This window comes from Cupressus sempervirens, chromosome 6, assembly GCF_028749045.1.
Source record: "Cupressus sempervirens isolate cs-2001-9-10 chromosome 6, ASM2874904v1, whole genome shotgun sequence".
NCBI lineage: Eukaryota > Viridiplantae > Streptophyta > Pinopsida > Cupressales > Cupressaceae > Cupressus > Cupressus sempervirens.
Window position 1 is genome coordinate 248,603,703 of NC_143123.1, and position 25,380 is coordinate 248,629,082.

At 34.7% G+C, this 25,380-nt stretch overlaps 2 protein-coding genes across 12 annotated transcripts in view; one reads left to right on the forward strand and one right to left on the reverse strand.

Annotated features, from left to right (window-relative positions):
- LOC149552173 (putative RNA-dependent RNA polymerase 5) overlaps positions 1 to 25,380 on the reverse strand; it is a 249,254-nt gene that overhangs the window by 86,940 nt on the left and 136,934 nt on the right. For all 11 annotated transcript variants that reach the window (XM_089787677.1, XM_089787673.1, XM_089787675.1 and 8 more), the window contains one exon: positions 15,525 to 15,750. In XM_089787677.1, coding sequence (XP_089643803.1) covers positions 15,525 to 15,750 — 226 coding nt within the window. The remainder of the gene's footprint in view (positions 1 to 15,524; positions 15,751 to 25,380) is intronic.
- LOC149552174 (uncharacterized) lies at positions 7,755 to 11,166 on the forward strand. The gene is made up of 6 exons (XM_089787681.1): positions 7,755 to 8,540; positions 8,680 to 8,912; positions 9,028 to 9,180; positions 9,329 to 9,729; positions 9,867 to 10,272; positions 10,407 to 11,166. Exons 1-6 carry the CDS (start codon positions 7,867 to 7,869, stop codon positions 10,973 to 10,975), a joined length of 2,436 nt encoding a protein of 811 aa, XP_089643807.1. The 5' UTR covers positions 7,755 to 7,866; the 3' UTR covers positions 10,976 to 11,166.

The window sequence follows — 25,380 nt, forward strand, 5'->3', positions numbered from 1 at the left end:
AATAGGTATACTGAGAGGGAGGAGGGGTGAATTTAGTATTTCATAATTTTGTTATATTAAAATCCCATATGAACTCACACAAAAAGTAGTTAGGGGCACAAGAAATGTTTATGTAGTGGAAAACCCTTTAAGGTAAAATATCATGTTCCACTAAGACCTGAAATGGGTTCCAACTATTAAAATTGTTAGGGTTCTTGTTGCACCAAAAAAATTGACTTGTTAATGCCTGATACAATTAATGGTCTTAGAGAACTAGAGCAGACAGTTAAGCCATGTAATGAACCCTTTGAGGTATGTTGGCTCACTACCAACAATCCCCCTTCCAGCATCATTTTTGGTGAGCTGCCTAGATTAGAACCTTTGACAAAGCTCTGATACCACTTGTTACAATGTTTTGGGTTGTCGTTGCAACAAAAGTTTGACCTATCAATGCTCAACAAAAACAATAGGCTTATAGAACATCCAAAGGCAGTTAAGCCATGTCACGAACCCCACAAGGGATGTTGGTTCACTACCAATACCAACCAAGTACAAGAAACAACTATAACTCTCACAACATACAATCAAACTTAGGATTCAACTTATCAATGAGCTTTAACTCTAACATTCAAATGGTTACAACCATTGAATAACAGCTCCTAGCGCAAAACCAATCTACTCATTTCTTCATTACAAAGATATATTGAAAGAGTATCTTAGAGATTACGAACCAATAAATACAAATAGAACACTCCTCGCAGTATGTTCTGAAGGGTTCTTCCTATTTATGCCACAACCAAATCTTTTCATATAGCTCGTTCCTTAACAGTTCTTCCACACTCTTATATTTACTCATTAAAGTACTTAGGTTGGTCAGAATGAACCCTATCAAGCATAACTTGACCATTTTTTCATGGCTAAATTTTCCAAACTATTTCAATGCACCAAATTGGTTTGTATATATGATTTTCTAAGAAAGTTCGATTATTTCAAAACCCAATTTCTACCACCCAATTCATAATCTACTCAAAACTATCATTGTCGCCTAGAACAAATGTCTCAAAATTCAATGACAATGATCTCTTCCATTTTGCAAGATATTTGTCTCCATGCACAGCTGTCTTGCTAGAGAAAATGTCCAAGATCACTAATCGAATTGTAGTGACCCATGTTTTTGTTATCATATACATAATTTGTATATATAAAATACTACTATGATATCGACCAGATAAAAAAAAGGGGAGCTGAAAGTTAATCATGAAACAAAACTCCTCTATAACTTATTTGAAAGCTAACGATTGCTTCCCTAACCAAACTGCAAAGGTGCTCATTATTGTCCACCTAAACTATCCATAACAGATATTTTACCATTGTACTATGATGGCACAAGTCAACGTCCATTCACCAGCAGCACCAACTAAACCAAGATCCTTGGACACAATATACAAACTCTCTATTAGAATATTGTCTTCTTATATGAACTGACAAAATCTAGACCTGTATCACATCAGAACCATAACCATAGAGACAACAAAACATATATGAAAAGTAAAGATACAAAACAAGCTAAGTCTGGATATATACAAATACAAACAAATAATAAAATTGCATCGTCACGTAGAATGTTGATGGCTAGTAGCCATAGCCTAACATTCCAAACTCTGAGGAAAACTAAAAAAATAGTAACTTGTCTTTTTAAACTATAAGTAAATACAGCACATCAAAACAATTTAAATATTATTTTTCCCCTTCCCAGCAACTCTAGTAAAAACCACTGGAGTCGTAGGCAGTCTACCCATTGAAGTTAGTTCTGGTTGTGGTTGTTCTTGTGCCTCCTCTCTCTACACAACTAGTTGTGAGTCAACCTCCATCCTAGATGATTATGGTCCTGACACTGCCAAATCACTCCTAATCATCTAAATCCTCCTAAATGTCCTCATCCTCTTGAATGTCATCCAATCCTGGTGCGAATACACCCTCTTGCATAGCATACCTCTGCAAATTGTAGATATTATCCTATGTAAACAATGGAGGTTGCTCATGTGATCTCCAATAACAGTAACGGCCTTTGTCACCAAAATCTAGTGGACCAGTTTGTGTACCCTTTGCCTTTGTTATACACAACTAAAGGTTATATGCCACAAAGACAAGGTCATCTAAGAGTTTTTTGTGCTACCCCATTCCTCTTCTTTTTGTGAACAGACTCATACAAGCTCCAATTAAGCTCTCAACTTGACGAACTATATGGTTTACATAAGATTTGGAGGGCAACTCTATGCAGATTTGGGTAACTTCCACCCCAAAGCATGGTTTCCTTGAGTGAAAAGTATAATAGCTTACTGTTCCCAGCAGATAGTTATTTCTTTACGCATACTGTTTGTAAAGAAGGTATTATTTTCCGCATATATGGTACATCATGTGAATGCATAGACCATTGTCAGTTTTTCCAAAATTATCACGAAAATCGTAAAAATTTACATAGTAATCATAACTCTTCAGAGTTCAACTTAGAAAAGGCAAATTATCATATTAAAAGAAGAACTGAGTGTTATTGTAAAGAGAAATCTTATAGAAACCCAAAAGCTGCCCAGAAATTAAATGATGAATTAACTTGGGCATATTAGATCCTTGTCTCTGCAAGCTTAGAAAATCGTGTGTTTAAGCCAGGAGAGGTTCCGAATAGAAATTGGTATCAGAGCGAGGAAAGCTCAAAATACAGCACATCTGTATTAAAATATAAAAGCTTATGTGATGAGTTCACATAAGACTTATAGTTAGAATGCCCCTCTCGGATGATGTAGAAATATTCTATCCTAGCTTAACTAATACACTCAGCCCTGTGTATAAAGCTCAGTTAGAATACTGTAGAGAGTACTGTCCACTCTTTGACACTATCGGTGTTACATATCATATCCCTCACCAGAAGCCTCGAAGAAAAGTTACACTAAGTACACTTAGTGCTCAACTTAATTCTACCTATTGTTCTATATTAAACAATCGTTATCTCCTTGATACAATCAAAGAGAATAAAGAATTGTTTATAGGATCCTCTAATCCAGAACAATTAGGAAACATTAAAGAAAGGTTAGACTTTCTTAATACTAGTAGTCTTACTACTATCTCTAAACTTGAATCACTTGACACTCAAGTTAAAAAGCTTCAAGCTAAAGTCATACAAGAAGTGTTTGACAAAATCATTGAATTTGATACTGGTTCAAGATTAGAAGTGCTTAAGGCACTCAACCAGAAGACAGATCAGATTAACTCCATTGTCAAAACTCTTGCTATAGACCTAGAACAACCTAATTCTACAGAATTAAAAATTGAGCAACAAGCCAAACAGATTCACGAGTTATCTGTTACTATTCACAACGTACTTGAACAAGTCAAATTGCTTGCTATACAAATAGAAGCAAACCAGCATGCTCAAAATATAATTCTTAAAAAGGTAGAAGGTATTTTATAAATGGAAACATTTATAAAGAAACATCTAGAAGAAGCTGATGTTCAGAAAACGATTGCTCCCTTTCAAAAAGTTGTTAGACCTTATTCTGTCTCAGAAGAAGGCCCCAAAACATTAGAACAACTTAACTACTTATCTGCTAGTCTTATTGAACAAGAAAGCGCAGCTAAGATTAGGCAATCTAAATTTGAACAACGAATTGAACAACGTTTAGTTCGTATAGAAGAAGATCTTAAAGGATTAAGAGATAACTATCAGTCTACTGATCTAAGACTAGATACATTAGCAAAAACAGTCAATGAAGTCAAGACTGAAAGTAATTCTCAGATTACTGAGATTATTCTATCTAAAGGCATGATTAAAAATGCCCAATCAAAGATAGAACAGTTAAGTGAGAAAGTTATCAACCTTGAAACTATTCTCTCAAACAAGTTAGAACAAACTATCAGTTCTAAAGTAGATTCATCTACTAAACAAATGGAACAAGCCATTACTTCAATCCAACCTCTGATCAAATCAGAAGTCTCAGAAAGATATCAAGTATCTTTCAAACCTCCTAAGAGTCAACTTTTCATTGATATTCTCCCTACTGATTATGATGCTTATGCTAGACGCATGAATGAGAAAATCAAAGAAAAGAATAGAAAAGGTAAGGAACAAGTAAAAATGGTTAAAACTGTTTCTAAGACTTTGTCTAATCTAGGAATGCTATCTAGTAATCGAAAACTAAATCTCAACACTCTATTTGAAATAGAAGCTCAAGAAGTCCTAGACCAAAGTCAGACACAAAGTTCCAAAGCTTAATATTAAGCAATTATATAACATTGGGTTACCAAGGTTACCAGTATTACATCGCTTACGAGAAAGTTCTTTTGCAGTGGTTCATAACCAAGGCCAAGAACTCGATACTCAAATCTTCACTCAGAAGATGTATCAGGATGCTAAGAACTCAGGTTATAAATATGTCCACATTAGAGCAGTCCAGTGTACATTCAAACTCTTAGCTAGATCAAATTTAGGAGCATCAATGCTAGCTGTTATACAGGATAACAGGATTAGCCCATTTCAAAAAAGTTTGTTAGGTTGCATACAAGCAAGCCTTAACTCACAAATAACATACATGGCTATTACTCCTAACTTTGAATGTCACATAGACAATCTGCGTGATTGCCTAAGACTTAGAGTCCAGACACATGATACTGGAATGAAAGAAGGCATAAAACAACTCACAGTTGTTTATCATCTTTATTATAAACTGTTATCTGATAATCTAGATACACAGTTAACTCAAGAACATGTTAGTACTCAAACTAAGTTCTTTATTCAAACACCTGGAGGCACTAATACTTTTATGCCCCATCTGTTAGAACATGATGAAGTTAAATTTCCAGATCATTGGAAATTACCAGGACAACCATCTTTATTATTCTCCGACACTCCTAGTGAAATCTATGAGAATGATGCAGGAGATGTGGACTTACGTATGAAGAATCTCAAGAGAGTTCCCATTCATACTCCAAATCCTAATACAGTTCCTGTCCCAAATACTGTCTACTCAGCACACCAACCTCCTGACCTTGATGAAGTGTCCCATACAAAACCATTATTAGAATCTCCTTCTAATACTGTTTAGAACTTCATGCATCTCACTCCTGAGAATGTTACGATAGATCAACTCCTTGATCCTCGTTTTGAAAAAGCTCTTGATGAAGCTTATATGGATATTAATATTGATGGTCCTGCTCTCGATAACATTGCTACCATCCACCATCTATCCAAATGTTTAAGAAAGGGTCTCCCTTTACTCTATGGTTATACTTCCCCCACTGGTCAATATGAACTCAGAGAGTACACAGCACCGCGTGGTGATTCTCGCAATTTACCCTCTCTGGAATTTATCGCTACACCAGCAATTCCTCAAGAAATTCCAAAGGAAGTTTCTAACATAGATCCTGATCCTACAATCTATAATAACAATGAATGCGAATCTGAATGTGAGTCTGATTCAGAAGAAAACACATATCACATGAAACCTCAAGTCTTTGAACCAGAAGACGAAACATTTGGTGTCACAGGTATGGACTTTGCTACTAGCCAACCTGAACCTACAGTACATGTTACCATCATTACTCAATATATGACACCATCAGGACAAAAGACTAAAATCTCTAATTGTGGCTCAGTTCCAACTGGAAAGAAAGGTGAAAGAAATACTCAACAGTATGAACCTCAAGAAAAGTCAGAAACTGTCATTACAGATAATGGAGTATTTCTTAACTTAGACAATGCTCTTAATAAAGCACGAGTCATAGGAGATTGGGTTATTGCTTGTAATTTTGCACTTGCCACAAAATTCACTAGATTAGGTTATGAAGAAATTCATAATTACCTAGCAAGTACACTCCGTGGACAAGCTGCAAACTATTGGAGAAATTTCATAATTACTCCTAAAGGTCAAGAATGGTATGCAAAGATTGCAACCAGCAAATCACCTGAAGATTTTGCTACACCATTCAATGCTTTCTTCTGTGGTCAATTAACTGCTAATACTGAAAACATAGTTAAAGATGCAAAACGGAATTTAACAAATCTCCGTATAGAAAAGATCAAGTATATAGAACAATTCACCAATGAATTCTTTGACTATTATTGTCAAATAGGAGATATCCTAAATCAATCTTATATTCAAGAATATATTGACAAACTTCCACCTCCATGGCATGATACTCTCCAAGACAATGTCAATAAGAATCCTTTGACAATATTTTCTATAGGTGAAATTTACCAAAGGATAAAGAAAATCCTTATAAATACTTGTCTTCAGAACCAGAAGAATAAGCAAGTCAAGAAATGTTCCTTAGACGGAGGATTTTGTAATAAAATCCTAAATGTTCCTTCTGCTTGGGGTGCAACTCCTAAGAAGCATAGGAAGAAAGGAAAGCACAAGAAATGGAAGAAATTCCATAAATCTAAAACATTCGACAAAAAGAAGCCTTTTAAGAAAAAGTATTTCAGAAGGTTTAGAAGACCAGGTAGAAAGAAATTTCAGAAGAAATTATCTAAACCAGAAAGTAAGAAGACAAAATGCTTTGCATGTTCACAAGATGGACACTATGCAAACAAATATCCTAACAAGAAACGTATGCCTAAACATACTAAACTTCTAATGGAAGAAGAACTAGCCTATACTTATCAGTGCCAGCTAGAACCATTAGAAAGTGAAACAGATGAAGAATCTGTATACCCTTTGGATAGTTCATCAGATGAATTCCCTGAATTCTGTTGTAAGTCACAAGATGGCTCAGATGAATCTGATATAACATCAGATGAAGATGAACCATACCAAACTAAGATGATACTTTTGTCAAATCTTGAAGAAAACTCCCCAGTTCAAAGATTTGTAATCCAGAAGACATCATTTATCTGTGATAAATGTCAAGTAAGAGACAAAGATACTCTTTGTTTCATAGATCACTCAGAAAAGCTTACTTATCATTTTGAATGTTTAATAAGCCTATATCGTGAAAGAACTAAGAGTTCAAACGGCGTAGAAAATTTTTGGGAAGAATTAGAAAATTATTCTCAAGCCATTTACAAACAAGAAAAGATTCAACAATCTACTGGTACTTCAACCAGAGACCCTGCTGATCTTTATTCAGAAGAAGAATTGTTACAAATAGGGAAAACCTTATCCTTAGAACCTGTAACACTTCCTCCTGATATCACAACTCAAGTTGAAGATATTGAACAAGGAACTTCATCACTTCATATCATAGTTCCAAAAATCGCCATGAAATCGCCGAAATCGCGGAAATCGCGATAAGATTCATGGCTCCCAATTTTTTTGGAATCGGAAATCGCTGGTGGCGATTTTTTCGCATGAATCGCCTGAATCGCCAAAATCGGCGATTCATGGAAAAAATCACCAGAATCGCCATCGGGTATCGCCAGAAATCGGCCGCGGCAGCAAGGATAGAGAGTTCAATTTTTTAAAAAAAACACATGTTTTATTTGCTTTCTAAGTTGACTTTCCTCTTTGTTATAACCCTAAAGAGCCTTCTATTTGCTTAGTATGAGTAGAAGAGAGGAAGAGTGAGAGAGAAGAAGAGAAAAGAGAATCCATAGGTTTCCAACCGGCAAGAAGGAAGAGCACCAAGGAGATCAGAAGTCCATTTGGGGAGGCCATAAATTGCATTGGGAGCATTAAGGAGTCAATATCAACACTCCTCAACTCATTTGCAAGAGGTAAGTGTTGGTTTTTTTTTTGCATGTTAGTGTAGTATGCATTTTTTGTTAAATTTTTTTAGTGTTCATTTGCAAATCTTGAATGTTTTTTATTTTTAGTTTTAACTTTTACTAAATTGCAAACTAGGGTTTGTTGTTTTGTAGTTTTTGTTTATTAGTTGCAAACTTTGATTTTTTACATGAATTTTTTTATTGCAGCAGCCCTTTGCTTTCATTTTCCAATTTCCACAATGGGTAAAAAAGATGAATGCTGGAAATATAATGAAGAGTTTCCTGGGAGAACCAAATATCAAACAAAATGTATATTTTGCAAAGAAAAAATAAATTCGGGAGGTATCTATAGATTGAAATACCACATTGCTGGCATACCTGGCCATGATGTCACAGTTTGCACTCAACAAACCGCTGACGCAAAACGCTCTTGTTTAGTGGCATTAGAAAAAATTGAACAAGACAAGTTGACTAAGAAAATGCAACTTGAAGGGTTAAGAGGTATTGGCTCCCGTGCTCCCACATCCGCAACCGCATCTACATCTGCAAGTGCATCTGCATCAGCTTCCGCATCCGTAGGTTGTGTTGGGGAGGGTTCTTCTAGGCCTCCTTTTCATCCTAGTGCTAGTGCTCATGTGAGTGTTAGTGGTAGTCGGTCTCATACTGAGACAGAGTCCAACACCAACCTATTGCGGCCTAGAGTGCGGAAAAGCAGAATGGATAGTTACTTTGTGCCCCGCACTACTCCTGGCTCCCAACCCACGCTTGAGGGCATGGGTTTGAACAAGGAGATTCATGATGCTGCCAGAAAAGAGATTTGCAAATTCTGGTACTTTTGCAACATTCCATTTATTGCAGCCAGGTAATTGATTCTTTATTCTTTGTTATCTTCAAAGTTAAAGTTAAAAGTAAAAGTAAAACTTTAATTATATCTACTTGTTTTATGATTTTAGTTTTTGACATCTAAATTTCTAATCAATATCATTATCTATTTGTGACAGGACTCCTTATTGGCAGAACATGATAGATGCAGTTGCCATTTGTGGTCCGGGGTTTAAAGCCCCAACTGAGGCTGAGTTGAGTGGATACCTCCTGGAGGAAATGGTTGAGGATATGAGGCATGAGCTTGAGGACAACCGAAAGGAGTGGATCGAAAAGGGTTGCACCATCATGACTGATGGTTGGACAGATAGGAGGGGAAGAACACTCCTCAATTTTCTTGTATCCTGTGGAGGTGATTGATCATTCTACTTTCCTACATACATAATTTTGAATCGTGATTGACTATTTCAAATTTTGATTTGTTGATTGCTAATAGTAATTATAATTCGTTGTTTTGTTACTTGTAGGATATACCATGTTCCTCAAATCCATTGATGCTTCTGCTCATGTAAAAAACGCCACATACTTATGTGAGGTTATTGAGGAAGTTATAGCAGAGGTGGGGGAACAACATGTGGTGCAAGTGGTGACGGATAATGCAGCAAGTTATGTTGCTGCAGGTAAACTTTTAACTTTTTAAGTTTTGAAAATAAATTTATTTGAATTTTGAACTTTTTCTAATTCTAACTTAGAATTTCTAAGTTTCCTAAGTTCTAAGTTCTAACATGTTTGAAATTTGAATTTCTAATTATCTTAAAATTGTTGTAGGCAAACTTTTGATGGAGAGGCACCCCACCATATTTTGGTCCCCTTGTGCAGCACACTGCCTTGACCTCATGTTGGAGGAAATTGGCAAACTTGAGTGGGTCAAGTCATGTGTGGAAAGGGCAAAAAACATATGTAAGTTTATTTATAATCATTCATTTGTCCTTAGCACAATGAGGAAGTACACAGGAGACAAAGAGTTAGCTCGTCCAGGGATCACGAGGTTTGCCTCGAATTTCATCACCTTGCAGTCCTTGTTGACATCAAGGGATGATTTGAGGAGCATGTTTGTTGGGCGGGAGTGGATTTCATCTTCCTATGCTACGACCACTACAGGGATAGATGTGGTGGATTGCATATTTGATGATGATGGTTTTTGGAAACCTACTAGAGAAATACTTAAGGTAATTTTATTGCAATTTAACATTTAATATTTTACAGTTTACTATGCTAATTGTTTAATGATTTAGTTTTACCTTATATTATTGAATTATTCTATGTTTAAGTTTTGACTCAAATTTTTGTTTTACTTTATATGTAGGCCACTGAGCCTCTTGTATCTCTCCTACGAACTGCTGATGGGGAGAAGCCCTCTATGGGCTACATATATGAGGGCATGGATAGGGCCAAGGAGGCCATTAAAGCTCAGTATGCAGGAGTGCAGGAGAAGTATGCCCCTATTTGGGACATCATTGATAGGAGATGGCAGAATCAGCTCCACAGACCCATCCATGCAGCAGCTTACTTTTTGAATTCGGCATTTCGTTTCCGTCCTGACTTCAAGGCGGATGAGGAGGTTCTCACCGGATTATATACAGTGATCCAGAGGTTGAGTACTGATGAGGACAGCAGTGCTGCAATTATTGAGCTTGATAAGTTCAATAATAAAGAAGGGCCACTTTTCTCTAGCAGGGTAGCCATAGATGCTCGGGAAACAATACAGCCAGGTAAAAATTAAATAATATATTCAATGTTCATGAATCTAGATTCTAAACTTAAAGTTGATTATGTAATTTTAGAGTTAACTTGTAATTTGTAATTTGTAAATGAGACTAATTATTTTTATTTTCCCTTATTTCAGATAGATGGTGGCAAATGTTTGGGGCCACAACCCCAAAACTTCAAAAAATTGCCATTCGTATTCTGAGTCAGCCAAGCAGCGCTTCTGGATGTGAGCGCAGTTGGTCCATGTTCGAGCACATCCACTCGAAGAGGAGAAACAGGTTGACAGTGCAGAGGTTGAATGATCTTGTCTTCGTTCATTACAACCTCCGTCTTAGGATCAGACAGATTTTGGGCATTGACTCCTCTCCGATCATTCTGGAGGAGATTGATCCAGAATCAGAGTGGCTCACAGAGGTTGTAGATCCAGTCTTCACTGAGGAAGACCGTGCGTGGATTGACCAGGTGGATATAGAGGCTGAGGCAGCTAGAGCACGTTCTTCAGGCATTGGTAGACGCACACGTGCACGCACAGAGACAGGCCCTAGCGACATTCGTGAGCCCATCTTATATGCGGGAGATATGGCTCGACAGTCCTCTAGGACCTACATTAGACGCCTTGCTACTAGGCAGACTGGATACTCAGAGGCTGAGGCTGAGGCTGTAGCCGAGCTTGAGGATGATGATGACTATGAGCCTGAGGCTTGAGCTGGAGCCTTGTTTTTATATTTTGTTTACAGATATTGATACTGAATCATTGATAGACATATGTTTCAAAGTTTCAAACTTTCATGGATCTTCATCTTAGATTCTTACATAAATTTATGATTTGATGTCTTATGGATCATCTTACATACATTCTATGATTTAAATCATTATGATCATTTGATTTCTATTTACTTCAGCTAGCCTACAATTTACATTTTAGAATCTTAGATAACATAGTTACGTATGTGATGGATTTTATGTTTCATGTTTATGTATGTTAAGTTTTAACTTCTATTTGATGATGTTATAGTGTGCTTAAGTTATATTCAATAAAGGGTGCATGAAATAAGTTTTAAATTGTTAAAATCTTTAAATTTAAAGGGTTTTTTCAAATTTGCCGATTCATCGCCGATTCATTGCCGATTCATTGCCGATTCACGATTCGATTCGGCCTTGCCGATTCCGATCCGATTCCGATTCACGTTTCTTTGATTGAAACACACATAAATTGAAAAAATTAGGATTGTAATGCTTTAGTACATTAATATATTGATGTTTCAGTTAATATGAAAACACCGGGATACAATATATTTATAGAGATGTTATCATATTTTATTACTGCATACAATCCATATCACTTTACTCTGTTTATATACCAGAGTTATTGAAGAATGACCAAGGAGAAAAAGAATTTTTTGTGTACAATTTAGTTGACTTTATTTTTCAAAAGGTTTGATGAATTCATCTTTGTATGATGATTTAATGATTGGTTGATGATAGAAAATGTATGGATGAGTAACACAGACCTATCATGAATATATCCATCACTGTATTAATCTAAATGCTCTACCAATTGAAATGATCAGTTGCGGAATAGTTGAGGTAAAAAACTGTCATTCCTATGATTTTCCTTTGACTCTTTCTTGCATTCCAATGGTCCATCCCTGGCTTCCTTAAAGGACAGAATACTTCCTAGTGATGTAATATATAGTTTCCCAGCCACAACACAAACTAATAATTTTAGATGTTGTGCATATGAGTTGGCATCGGGAAATTTACCTCCATTGTGTTGATATAGCGTGATCTCTTTTAATTTATAGGTTTAGGTTATATCAACAAATATATTTGTTGAGATTGTCTTGGAAAAGAAAAAAAAATTATAATTAATCTTGAATTTAAAATGTGCTGTAGGATTTTCATAAAATTATAGAAAATGCAACTAGTAAAATTTTTAAATTGAAATTGGCATTTAGCCATACTTTTGTAGATGAATTTACATCATTTTGCCCTTTCTTAAGCTGTACGAAGGTTTGTGCTTGAGTATGAAGGAAAGATTGGAGGCATTAGAATGTGGAACTTGTTGAATATCTAAGTTGTCAGTTCGGGTTTGGTTCCAAGTTCGAAGTTCGAGAACAGGTTCGCAAGTTCGTCAAAATTTTGGAAAGGGGTTTGGGTTTGTTAGGGTTCATTAGTACAAAAACATGTAAAAAATTTTTAAAAATAAAATTATAGACACAGAGATATTATATATATATATATATGAATTTATTAAGCATGAGTTAAAATTAGAATGTAGCATAGTAGCATAAACACATTTAAACAACAAAAGCACCATTAACAGTTAAACTTGTAATCATAGTGATCATACCATCATATAGTTCAATCAGCTTCAACATCAAAGATTCTAAACATTATAAATATCAAGTTCAAATGTCATTGTTCAACTAATGGAATGAAAATCAGAAAAAACTATTAATACTCTAAGTTCTGCAATCTTCATCTTCTTCTTCCCCTTACTTGTATTCTTTACTCTTGTGCCAAAAAACATTTCATTTTTGCCCAAAAAAGCACTTTCCAGCCGTTTGTGGGGCCCAGTTTGCTGATGGTTTGAACCAGGTTTGAGCTTTTTGGTGTTGGTTCACCTGATTTCGAACCCAATTTGAATCTGATTGTACTCATAGGGCAAGAAATGAACCCTGGCCGAACCGAGTTCGAACCGGACTAGAACAACAGACTGGTTCAAACTTTTCCTGGTTTGAGGGGGACGGGGTACCATTGTAACTTAGTTGAATATCGATAAGTCTTGAGTGATTGCATATTTTTGCAAAGTCTTACTACAATAGGCCTAGGTAGTCTTTGCAATTTTGCATTGAAATCAAGTAGTATCTTTAATGGAATTTAGCATGTGCAATGAACAATTCATGATATATTTGACAAACTTAAGTTCATATAAGTATGCACATAGATCAAAATATCGCCGATAAGACAACTTTTTACAATAAGTTCGCGAGAACAATAATAAATGTCACTTCATCAAAGGAAAGTATCACCGATATTTTGTCAATCTATTGTGGAGAAAAACCAAACTTATTGCCAATAATTTGGCAATAAGTCGTGAAAATATTGCCAGCAAATTGCTAATAAGGATTTATGGCCCAAAAAGCATTCATTTGACATTTTCTTATTTCCAAAATGGTGTTTGGGAGTGGATAAAAGGATTTGAAGGAGAAAAAATGTGATTTGCAACATATCTGATCAATTTATTATAGATTTGAAGTGGATTCATAAAGATTTTTCACTTCTAAAATTGGATTGACAAGTAAGTTTTCGAAATTCTTTTCCTTTTTTTTTCTCAAATCATTTTGTCATATCTTTGTGTCATCTAAGTTTATTCAAGCTCTGTACTAGAATTTCCAATGTACTCTAAATTGCTTGAGAGTGTAATGAACAAGATCTAACGCTAATCTTTAGCAATTTTGTTAAATGTTTCATAGTTTTGTCAGGAGTTTCATATTTTCTTAACTATTTCAAACCCTAACATTTTTTTCTTCATATTTAAACTTTGTTAAAAATTACTTAAAGCTTCTAACTGAGTTAGTTTGTTTACTAAATGCTTTTATTAAAATATTGTAAATTAATTTGCAGTTTCAATTTGTATGTGAAGGTTGATATTTCATCAAAATGATAAATAGGGATACATCGACAATTGGTTCAGATGCAGGGTCTTCAACTAGATGCATGTCGACCTGGATATTTAAGTACACATCCTAAAGGAGCTATAGATAAGCCTTGGAAGTAATGCTTTGAAGGACCCAAATTTAATGTTGTGATATGCATAAAATGTGAGAAAAATAACTAGTAGAGACATCTCATTTCAAATACCACCTTGGAGGGAACATAGAGCATGACACAAGGGTTTTTGACTAAAGCATGTGATAAATAGAAAGAGAGATGAATGCCTTGCTCAAAGCTGACGAAGAGGAATGCAAGGGGAAAAGGACAAATCAGACATGAGGGCAACCCTTTCTGAATCTCGAAGTAACCTAGAATGTCTCATTTTAAAAAATCATTGATTATTTTGTAAACACCGTTCCTACTTTCTAATAACTAGTAGAGACATCTCATTTGAAATACTACTTTGGAGGTATCATAGAGCATGACACAAGGCATAGCTGAAGAAAAGGAATGCAAGGAGAAAGGGAAAAATTAAACATGATGGCAACTGTATTTGAATCTTAAAGTATCTGACTATGTTTCCTTTTTCAAAATCATTGATTATTTTCTAATCACCTTTATTAGTTTGGATTTTGCTAAAATAATTAAGATTCAACTCAAAATATAAAGGATCACAATGAAATAATGTGGGTTGTGAGTAGGTGTCCCAGTCAAACTTGGAGAAGAAGCAAAACTTAAGGACATAGTGGGCTCAGTTCATGGACCATATATCCACAAATCCACTATCCCCTTGCCCACCACTTCAATTGTTTCTAGCAGTCATCTTCTTTAGATTTTTTGTCCACAAAAACTCCCTTGGAGCATAACCATCATTGGAGGGTATTGGGTGGACTAATGATGTCCCTTCTCCCATAGACTTGAGTGTGGGATTAGTTTCACTTGTTTTAATTTTAAAATATTTTGCAATAGTACTTATTTTTGTTGAAAGTAAATTATTTTTTTAATGAAATTCATGTACTGAACATTTATTTTACTTCTTTCTTGTAAGTTTCTCAAAGATACAGTTTCTAGGGCCAAAGATGTGGTAGAAGAGCAAAAATTACACTAGAAACAATTTAGCTGAACCATTGTTTTAGATGGATGGACGAATGGAAAAAATCCTACCATTATCATTTTTTTTGATACCCGATGGCGATTCTGGCGATTTTTTCCATGAATCGCCGATTTTGGCGATTCAGGCGATTCATGCGAAAAAATCGCCACCAGCGATTTCCGATTCCAAAAAAATCGGGAGCCATGAATCTTATCGCGATTTCGGCGATTTCGGCGATTTCATGGCGATTTTTGGAACTATGGTTTCAATCATAAACATAATGAAAATACAACTGAAAATTCCATGTTAGTCACGAATATCCCTATTAAATCCATTAAGTAAAACAATGTTAACATATTCAAAGATTCAGAAATCAACACTAAAGCAAAAAACAACAGTGAAAGAATAATTAACATACCAAATGTAAACAAACATTAATTTATTTTTTGTTTACTAACCAAAAAAAGATCATTTTTGCAATCAATATTCATAAAACTTAACCTTTGTGTTCATTGATACCCAATATAGGTCACCATCGAAGTCCCCTCTTGCAATTTCATCTGCAACAGATCGGGGTCCTTGTGTTGAGAAAAAAATTGCGTACTTTGAATCTCCAACAATTTTCTGAATTTCCTCAACATATACAGCCTTAAGCACATGTATGTCCCCAAAATGTAAACCAGGATTCCTATAAACCAATACTTTGCCAGATACCTGCCCATGATCACTTCAAATAAATTTTAAAAAGTCAGTCGGTGTTGACATTATAAACTTCTGCATCAGATAAATAAGGAAAATTATACCAACTTTTATACATAATAAAAATGAAACTCTCAATATGCATTTGTAACGTAAATGTGTATAAAACAAATGACATGGACAACTTAGAACACCTTATTGATATATTGTACATAATAAACAAAAACCTTGATAAACATCGCTACAATTAAAAGCAGCAAAGTTTATTGCAGCTGATAAAGTGCTCCTGCTAGTTTCCTTTCAATCTTGAACAGGAAAAAATAAGGAAATTCATTTTCAGATACTGTAATATTATAATGTAAGTATTTAAGTATTCAGGATATTATCCTCTGCATTTTAACTTCTATACTAATAGTCTCGCATGTCATTATTAACTTATTAAGCATAAAGTAAATTTTCTTGTTGACCCTTAAACAATAAAATATAATTAATGTAACATTTGAATAATCTCCATTTCATCTTACATTCTAGATTATTATTTCTGCAACTCATCTTATGCTTAAAAATAGGATACATCACAAAACATCTAAACTGAAGGTAGGAATCTTCTTGGTCAAAATCCATTACAATATGTCATACCATTCCTAACTATTAAAAAACAACCATGACAATTTGTAAAATAATTCTTCACATTAGACAAGAGATATTAGCACCCTATCGAGAAATCTTAATGACTGAATTACTAAACATTATGTCTTGCTCTAACCATACGGTATGCACAACATAGTGCTCAGACACACGTTATTTACATCATACATCACAAACTAGAGATGAAGGAAGGGTTGTGCATACTTCATGCATTCCTAGACTATTAAGCTAAACTTTTGGTAGCTAATTAAAATAATTTGGCCTCCACTTCAAAGCAAATCAACAAAAATGAAACATTTGAAATCGACCAGCCTAAAAGCCAATGCAAGTTCAAAAAAAGAGTTTCCCATTAAAGCAATTTATATTTACTAGTCTGCTTCTATAGTTCCCTCATTTCCTCGCTTAACACTCGTTTAGCCTCTGTTTCCTCACTTAATACTCATTTAGCCCACATTTCCTCATTGCTGTGGACATTGATGCCAGATGCATATTGCCACATGCAAGTCACTGGAGACATTTTAGCTATCATTTCTATAACAAGTCCCCATATATGTGAGGTCAAATATTTGGTAAACAAGTACCCTAATAACTGATAAAAATTGTCATTGATGTCAATAAACCAATAAGTATTTCCATAGAGCAAGTCAAAGACATTAAAGAAGTAAACTGATATATGATGGAATACCTATTTTTGTCCTAAATATTTCGATACAAAGCAGCTCCATTCACCATGGCTAACAAAGACTTATGACTGCCAGATTTACAAGAGAAACTGCCATGTAAAGACCCAAGCAAATCAATTATACAGTGATATGCAATCTCAAATTTGTATGTATACTTTCAAATATAAACAGTTTGCGCTATTACACCAATGGATGTATTGAAACTATTAATGATCGTACAAATAAAAAATTACCTATATAAATCACAAACACAAGATACACAAAAAAAACATATAGAAATGTTATCCACTGTCTAACCATATTCCTGAATAAGAGTGATCATCTTAAAATTGTAAAGCTAGGCAATTCTGTCAGAACTGGCCAGTTAATGTCAGTTGACAGTTGTCAGTTTTAGAAAAATTCTCATCAAAAACTTGCTTTCGATATTACATTGTGTTGGATAAAAACTTCCTAAGTCACCGACCACAACGTAAAAACTTGTGACTTTTTTCATGAGATTTTTCTCTCGTCTCAGCAACACAGGAGGCTCCCTTCTTACCATAGGTGGCCTCAACAAGAACTTCACCAAAATTAGAAAAAGAGTGCTTCCCTTAATCAATCCTTCTTTTTTTCAGAAATGATTTGCATACAACCACAACTTTCCAACTTAACAAAAGGTGGCTTATTGCTCCAATAATACCGGTCGCCCTAGAATTGAAGTAAGAACAATATCGGAGGCAACAATTTACTTTTTATTTTGGTAGAATACATACAAGAACCCAAAGTCTTTTTTGATTATCCTAAATAAGGATTCAATGAGAATAACCAGTAAGGCACAAAGTCTCTTCCTGGACACTCTCAGACTTAATAAAAACACTTACAACTAAAGCACAAAGTCTTCAGCTCTAAGTAAATGTAGTCTACTATCTATCACAAATTGTCCTCTTGCAGCACAAAGTCTTCAAAAGTTCAAATCGGCTCTAAATGCAATAGGTAGCTTAAAGTCCACACAATTCAAATTAAATTCTTATTGAGCAAAGCTTCAAAACTCACAATCAATATCCAAAACATGTCATCACATACACCTTGAATCAACACAAAATTTGGAAGCAAGTTGCCTCTTTTATTAAAGTAATACAGAGTAAGATCTTAGTTCAAAGTCTTAGAGTGCATATGCAAACTAGCAAAATTTTCTTACATCTTAGATCAAAGTCAAAGTGCATATGCAAACTGGCAAAATTTTCTTACCTTCCCAAAAGATAATTATTTACAATATTCTCCCTCCTTTATATAAGAAAAGGGTGTAGATAAAGGTGGAGAAATAAAGAGAAAACCCTTAACCACCTTGACTTAATCTCTAACTAACTAACCAACCTTGACTTATTCAATGATACAAGGCTTAAAGCACTTGCAACATGATCACATGTTCCAACTTTTCACATAATACTATCACATGCAATTACATCTCATTTTTACATTACATAAAATCTATCAAGTACAAATTACACATACATGAAAATATTCTAATTACCTTACAAGACACAACTTCCATTACATCATCCTTTATTTGTTTCCATGCTTCTACAAGACTTCGATGTTAAGTATTTGTGTTTGCCAAAAGTGTCTTGAACCTGACCTGTATTTGGCACACACCTTTAACATACTAATGTTTTCTGTCAAATCTTGTATCCAAATGGAATGCTTGCATAAACCATCTATTGTTCCCACTCTATTACCCATACCGTGAGATGATACTATCAAATATAGGTCTTACAAGGTTTGAATTAACAATATTCCATCTAAAAATTTACTACCATTGCTTCATTCACATTTCAATCTTTTAAACAATGATATATTGTCCAATGCCTTTACACATTCTGTAGAGTGTTTTTGCCTTCAAACTTTCACTCAAGAGGAAAGGACATCTTAACCCATAAAACCACTATTCTTGGAAGATTATCCATTGGGTTGCAAGTAATGACATAATGTTTCGTAAAATTGACCATCCTTCCTATTAACTAATGAAAGTCTTATAAGATGATACTCTGCTTTGGCGATAAGAATCGCATCAAATGTCTTTATTCTATCCACTAATCCTCTAGGTTCCCCACTTTCAAGCCAAAGCATTAAATCTTTCATATTGAGAAACAACTTCATTAAAAGTTGAAGAATGAATCCAAATATGCTTTTTCCTTCCTCTTCTCTATCTTCAACGAGCAGTCATGTTGATTCCTAAGAGCTTTCAGTCCAAGAACACTAAACCACTATATCATGTGATGCATCCACATCCTACCATTTTCACAACACATTTGTGGTATATCCCACTTAACAACCCAAATATCATATAATGCAGCCTTTTGCATAAGGAACAATGCATAGCTCCAAATTATGCCTAAAGCCTTTCTTCAAAAACTCCCAACAAAAGAAGGTTTTCACGGGAAATAATGAGATAACTCTAGATGAAACCCTATGCAATGTAAATGTTAGATCAGATTTATATGCAATGGAACTTTAGCCACTATTTTGCAAGGGTATATGCAAATTGAACGATGCTTGTTTATTTTTCTTTGTTGATCACAATATCACAATTATAACAATTAGAGATATATCAATACTAAGTTGATATCGATCTTCTAAGATCCTACCTAATATATATATATCTGACATATGGAATGGCAATGTCAATTCCCAAACTTGCATAGGTACTCGTACCCACACCCTTGGTACTCATACCCACGTACCCAAGTACCGGGTACACGTATCCCACATACCGGGTACTCAATGCAGAGCATCATAGCTAAGGACCTTGATTAAGATTCTGATTTTTTTTTTGGTTTTTTTATTTTTGTATTAGCTTGTTGTTTATCAAACTTAATTCAGTACCAAATCAGTTTGAAACTTTGATACTCATTAACAATAAACTTTATCACTGTTCAAGTCATAAGTTTATCATTTGCAATATGTCATTGTCATATGATTTAGGATCTTCTTGTTCATGTTTAAAGTCTGCCTTCTTTGTTATGCATCTAAGCATTTATCATGTATTATTATTTCAAACATATAGCAAATCTGAAACTGAAAACAATACATTACATTTGCAAACTTTATCACTGTTCTTGTTTTGAAAAACCATTGTCATGACTCATAATTTCAGATTTTTTATAAATATAAAAGTATAATTTTTAAATAAGTTTGACATACCCAAGTACCTCCATCCCCTATTATGAAAAATACTTTAAACATTAAAAATTCAGCAATAGCATATATATATATATATAAATTTAACTTATGGCTCATATTTACAAATTTCTTGTTTTGAATGCTCAATGTCATGACTCATGACATATATTTTGATTTTTATATTTTCTATAAAATATTAATTATATAGAAAAAAATTAGGCATACACACGTACCCCTGTCACCTATTTTGAAAAATATGCATAACCGTACCTGTTCTCGACGTACCCGTGCAACCTTGTTAATTCCTTATGAATCAATATTACGATGCAATTGAGATATAACTTTCAAACGTTGTTGAATCTTGATCATGCACTGATTGATTATTGTACTTCACAAAATAAAAAAATTGATATTGGTTTTGATATTTATTATAAGTTAGGAGACATGTCTCTATGTGAACATGGTTCACGTGGAGACATGTCTCTACATGAGAAATGTTCTCATTAATTTGGTCGATAACGATTCTTGAGCGATCATAATCAAGACAATATGCATGCTATAATTACATGATATTCACAATATTCATCGTTATGTCCTTAAATTTGCACCCTACCAAGTTCACCAAAATGAACTGGAAATTTTAGGTATCATTGAACCACTCACAGGCAGTGGGATTTTCTTGTGAAACTGAGTGGATCTCCAAATTATAGGCTGGCTCTTTGGGATAATCACCTAAGTTCTTGTAATTCTAATGAACCAAACTTAGTAGGAAAATGCAAAAATGAACCTAAAACTAAACTTAGCTAATAGGTGATACAACAAAATCATGAATATTAAAGACATGACTGTTAACAAAACGATGAAATTTCCCCTATCAATCAACACTTGAATACTATACTGACTTGCATTAGTATTTCATAATAAGGTCTTGATAAGGAAAGTTAAGGAACGTGGAAACATTCACAAAACAGTGCCAAAATAAAAGACACAAATTACAACCTGCAAGTAAAAGCACAAAACTGCAACTAGGTGATACCCGAGACAGAATGAAAAGTAATCCTAAAATTCACATAACACGTTATCAATTAGACATTGTTCACACAGTAATAGAAAGGATGAAGGCTAGATTTCAAATCAAAAAAATATCACTAAAATGATTCAATTCTTGTATAAAGTATCCTCCAATATGAATTACAAAATAGGCAGAAAATGCTTAAAGGGAACAAAATTGTCACCAGAATCTTCTCTGCATAATCGGAACTCTCTTTACAATCTGAAAGATCCCTGATGGATCTCTTCTGTTGATCTGCTGTAATTTTATATTTTTAAATTTGTTTTCCCTGTTTATTATAATTTTCTTGCAGAACTAGACAAAAGTTGCAGAAGGGTTTGATTGTTTGATATTTTAGATGATTTTTCAATAAGTAATAATAGAAGTACAATAACATGAACCAGTTCTGAAAATGTATTGCAAATACATTTAAAGCCAAGTCGATTCAAGCAAATTTTTTGAATATATGCCCAATATGTAATATGCAACCAGATAAAGATTTACAATAATATCCAAATGATTACAACCAAGAATAAAGCCAACCTGAAGGCGTGAAGGTGAAATTGAGCCCAGAAGGAAACTACAGCCAAAATCCAGCTCTCAAATGTTGTATGTGGAAAAGTAGATGGCTGTCAGGCACGATCGTATAGCTGCAAAGTGCCCACACGTGGGTAAAATACCCAAACCCCAGCTAAAACTCTGACTCAGTATTGCATTCTCCAGAAGAAACAATGCACAATCTCGAAGATGCTTCTGACTCCAAGAATCTAGACCACTATTTTGAGAGCTACGTCCCAAACAAGCAAAGCAAGTGACTTTGGCGTCCCAAATGTTGAAAGCTCAACCAGAGCCCAAAACACAAATCCAAGATGTAATATGTCAATAATGCCTTTGAACTTTGTCTTTACCTCCTTATAACCCACCAAACTTAGCTCGAACCCTAAAAGTGTCCCCATGAGGCGTTGGGTTATAAATAATATATTTCTCATTTTTTAAGTGGTCAAGTATCCAGAAAATGACCTTTTTCCCAATAGAAAGAAATCCGTTCACCGAAATGCTTCGAGTCAAAAGAGAAATATTTAGAAAAGTTCAAGACCTTTCCAACGAGCTATTACAGCAAGGGATATTCACCCAAATGAGGCCCAAAAACCCCTTATTACTCCAAAATGGCTATAACTTAGCCTTAGTTAAATTATTAAAATGCTAACTTAGGAGAATATTGAAATATATTAAAATATTTCCGAAATAGCGAACTGATAGCCAAAACACCTCTACAAGGTGAAACTAAACTCGCCACCTCCTATGACTAATGCCGGATAATCTAAAATAACTGAGAGTCTCATCCCTCAAAATTAGGGATACTCTTAAAAAATAGGAATGTCTCTGAATCTCTCGAAACTGAAACCATAGAATGATCTCATAGAGACTCAAGACTATAACCCATCTCCACCTCCTAAAATGTAGGAAACTCCTACAATTAAGGAACTGCTCTCAACTGCCCTCCTACTGTCTGAAACTCCAGATCCGAACACTGTATACCCTGACTGAGTCTCTAAACACCACTGCTAGCCTACGAGACTCCCTGATAGGCTGACTCTCTCGTCTCTAATGTCCACTCTAAAAAGGGGACATGACACAATCATAGTCCAAAAGACTAAGTACAAATCCCTTAGGGTCGAATCCATGAAACAAGGCTCCAAAAAAGGAGTAAAATCTTATCAAAAATGAAGACTCACTACTTCATAACCCTACTAAGTCATAAAGGAACCTATGACTCACTCCTAACCACCCATGAAACATTCTAACAGATCATAAAGACCCTCAAGATGCTTAGTCAAAGTTCAAATTCGACCTTATACTTAGCTCCTACAATCCCTCATAATTCCAACTAATCCATAATACTAGGTCCTCTCTTCATATCTGGATAACTTCCAAACCAAGTTTTGTGGCATGTGTCAAATACATTAATATCCAAAGAAATATTCCAACCCAAGGAAATATTTCTTTATTTGCATTTAAAACAAAATATTAAATGATTTAAATTTATCATTTAACATATTTTTTAACATAAATGACTCTTAATGCAAATAACTTAACCCCTAAATCCTAACACCTAACATCCCTTCAAATTTTCCTTCCCCCGACGCCAAATATTATTACATTATTTACTTTTTGGGAAGTAAAGAAAAAAAACTCCTCCTCACATTCGGATTTCAAGAGTTATGCAAAACAATTGAGGGCATTATATCACGTTACAACCCTAAAGATTAATTCATTTTACATTTTACATTTTTTGGAAAGCTTGAGAAATAATCTGCGGCTAGGGTTTGAAATCATTTGCAGTCGCCATGATGAAATGGAGGCTCTCCTGCACATCTTCATCACTCATCTTCTGCTGGCTGTGAGCTTCATCTTGGTTCTTATGTTGAAGTTTGACACAATTCTAGGCATAGAGTCCTGTTAGGAGCAACCAACACTTGCTCTTCTGTCATTTTTCCCTTTGATCCAAACCGCCATGATGAAGATATACACAATTTACTTGGTGATTTTTCTGTTAAGAATGCACATCTACGGGGTATTTCTTTCCTGTGCCGTGAATGACTTTGGAGACGCCATGATTTAGCTTCCCTTCCTTCTCTCCTACCATTTTTCAGGGTCCTTGCTTGCCTCTGTTTTGAAGATGAAGATATTGATGTTGTTCACCTGTGACTTCTTTTGTTGTAAGTTAAATGTTCTTTTGTTGGCACTCAAATAGCCACAATTCCTTTTGTCGTTGCTTGGTATTTTGAAAGATGTCGTTATTTTTATTTTGCTGGGTTATGGAGCACATTTTTTATGGCTCATGACTTGTTGTTTGGCTGCTATGCTAGAGAGTTTTCTAGGCTATTACGGCTGCCATGATATAATCTCCTTTCAATCTCAAAGCCACCATGATTTTAAAGAGATCTGTATGTTCATGTTTCATGATGTCATTTTTTGAAGATATTCCTACATTTAAGCTGCTCTTCGTGACCCAAATTTATGAATGGTTGACATTACTAGGTATTTAAACTTCATTGTGGTAGCTGACTTGTCATGAACTGTGATTTTGGGCACATTTTTGCTTGATGTCGTGACACTTTGTCATTTTATCTGCTTATGGGAGTCATGATTCTTCATGTTGTCAATCAAGATTTGCGAATATAGCGAGATGTAAAATCTAGCCATCCTGCTGAAACATGGAAACTCTCTCGAGTGGTGGGTTGTCCTAAAACGAAAGATGAATCTCTAGAAGCTAGGTCGGTTCCTAAGTTGTGATCACTTAATCCTAAATTTAACACAAGATAAGGGTAAGAAATGAATAACAAGTAATGAAAACTTAATCCTAAATGAGGCGATACACTAATGGTGTTGAATGTAACTTTAATCAAATCAGCACGAATTACGAAAAGACAATTGATTCACAATACTCAGACAAACACGTAACCACGAAAGTGTTTCTTTATAAGGACCGGGATCTTTTGCTTTGAAAGGGATACCTAGGTTTCACCAATTTTTTGCAAAAAGACAATAATCACAAACATAGACCTGTAATCACACATATCAAGATTCAAATTTGCAATAAGGAACGTAATTAAAATGAAGGCGAACACAACATTAAAGTAAAAAATTCCACAATATTGCACAAGAACCAATGAAAAGGAACCGCTGAATCTCTATAATCAATGCTGAAAAACAATCTCTGCTACAAATGCCCTTACAATCAACTCAAAATCTGCAATGTGCAAAAATCTAAATCCAAAAGAAGGTCCTTCCTAATGAGGTGAATGTACAATATATAGAAAAAATAACCCTAACTCGGATTCCAAGATCATGCCTAGAAAAAATCATCCAAAAATGATGAAAACTATGAAAAAGCCTCTAAAAACTGTTCTCAACCACCTGCCCAACTGATAGATAACTCGAAAACTACCTCTAGCTCCTCAAAATCATGCACAAAAACTCAAACTCGAATCCATCAAGTAACCCAAAAATATAGCATGTATAATTGTTCCTAATTATGCAATATATGCATAAAATAGGCTCTCAATGTAAACTGTATGCATAATTGATCTTAACTGCTCCATAAACCACTAAA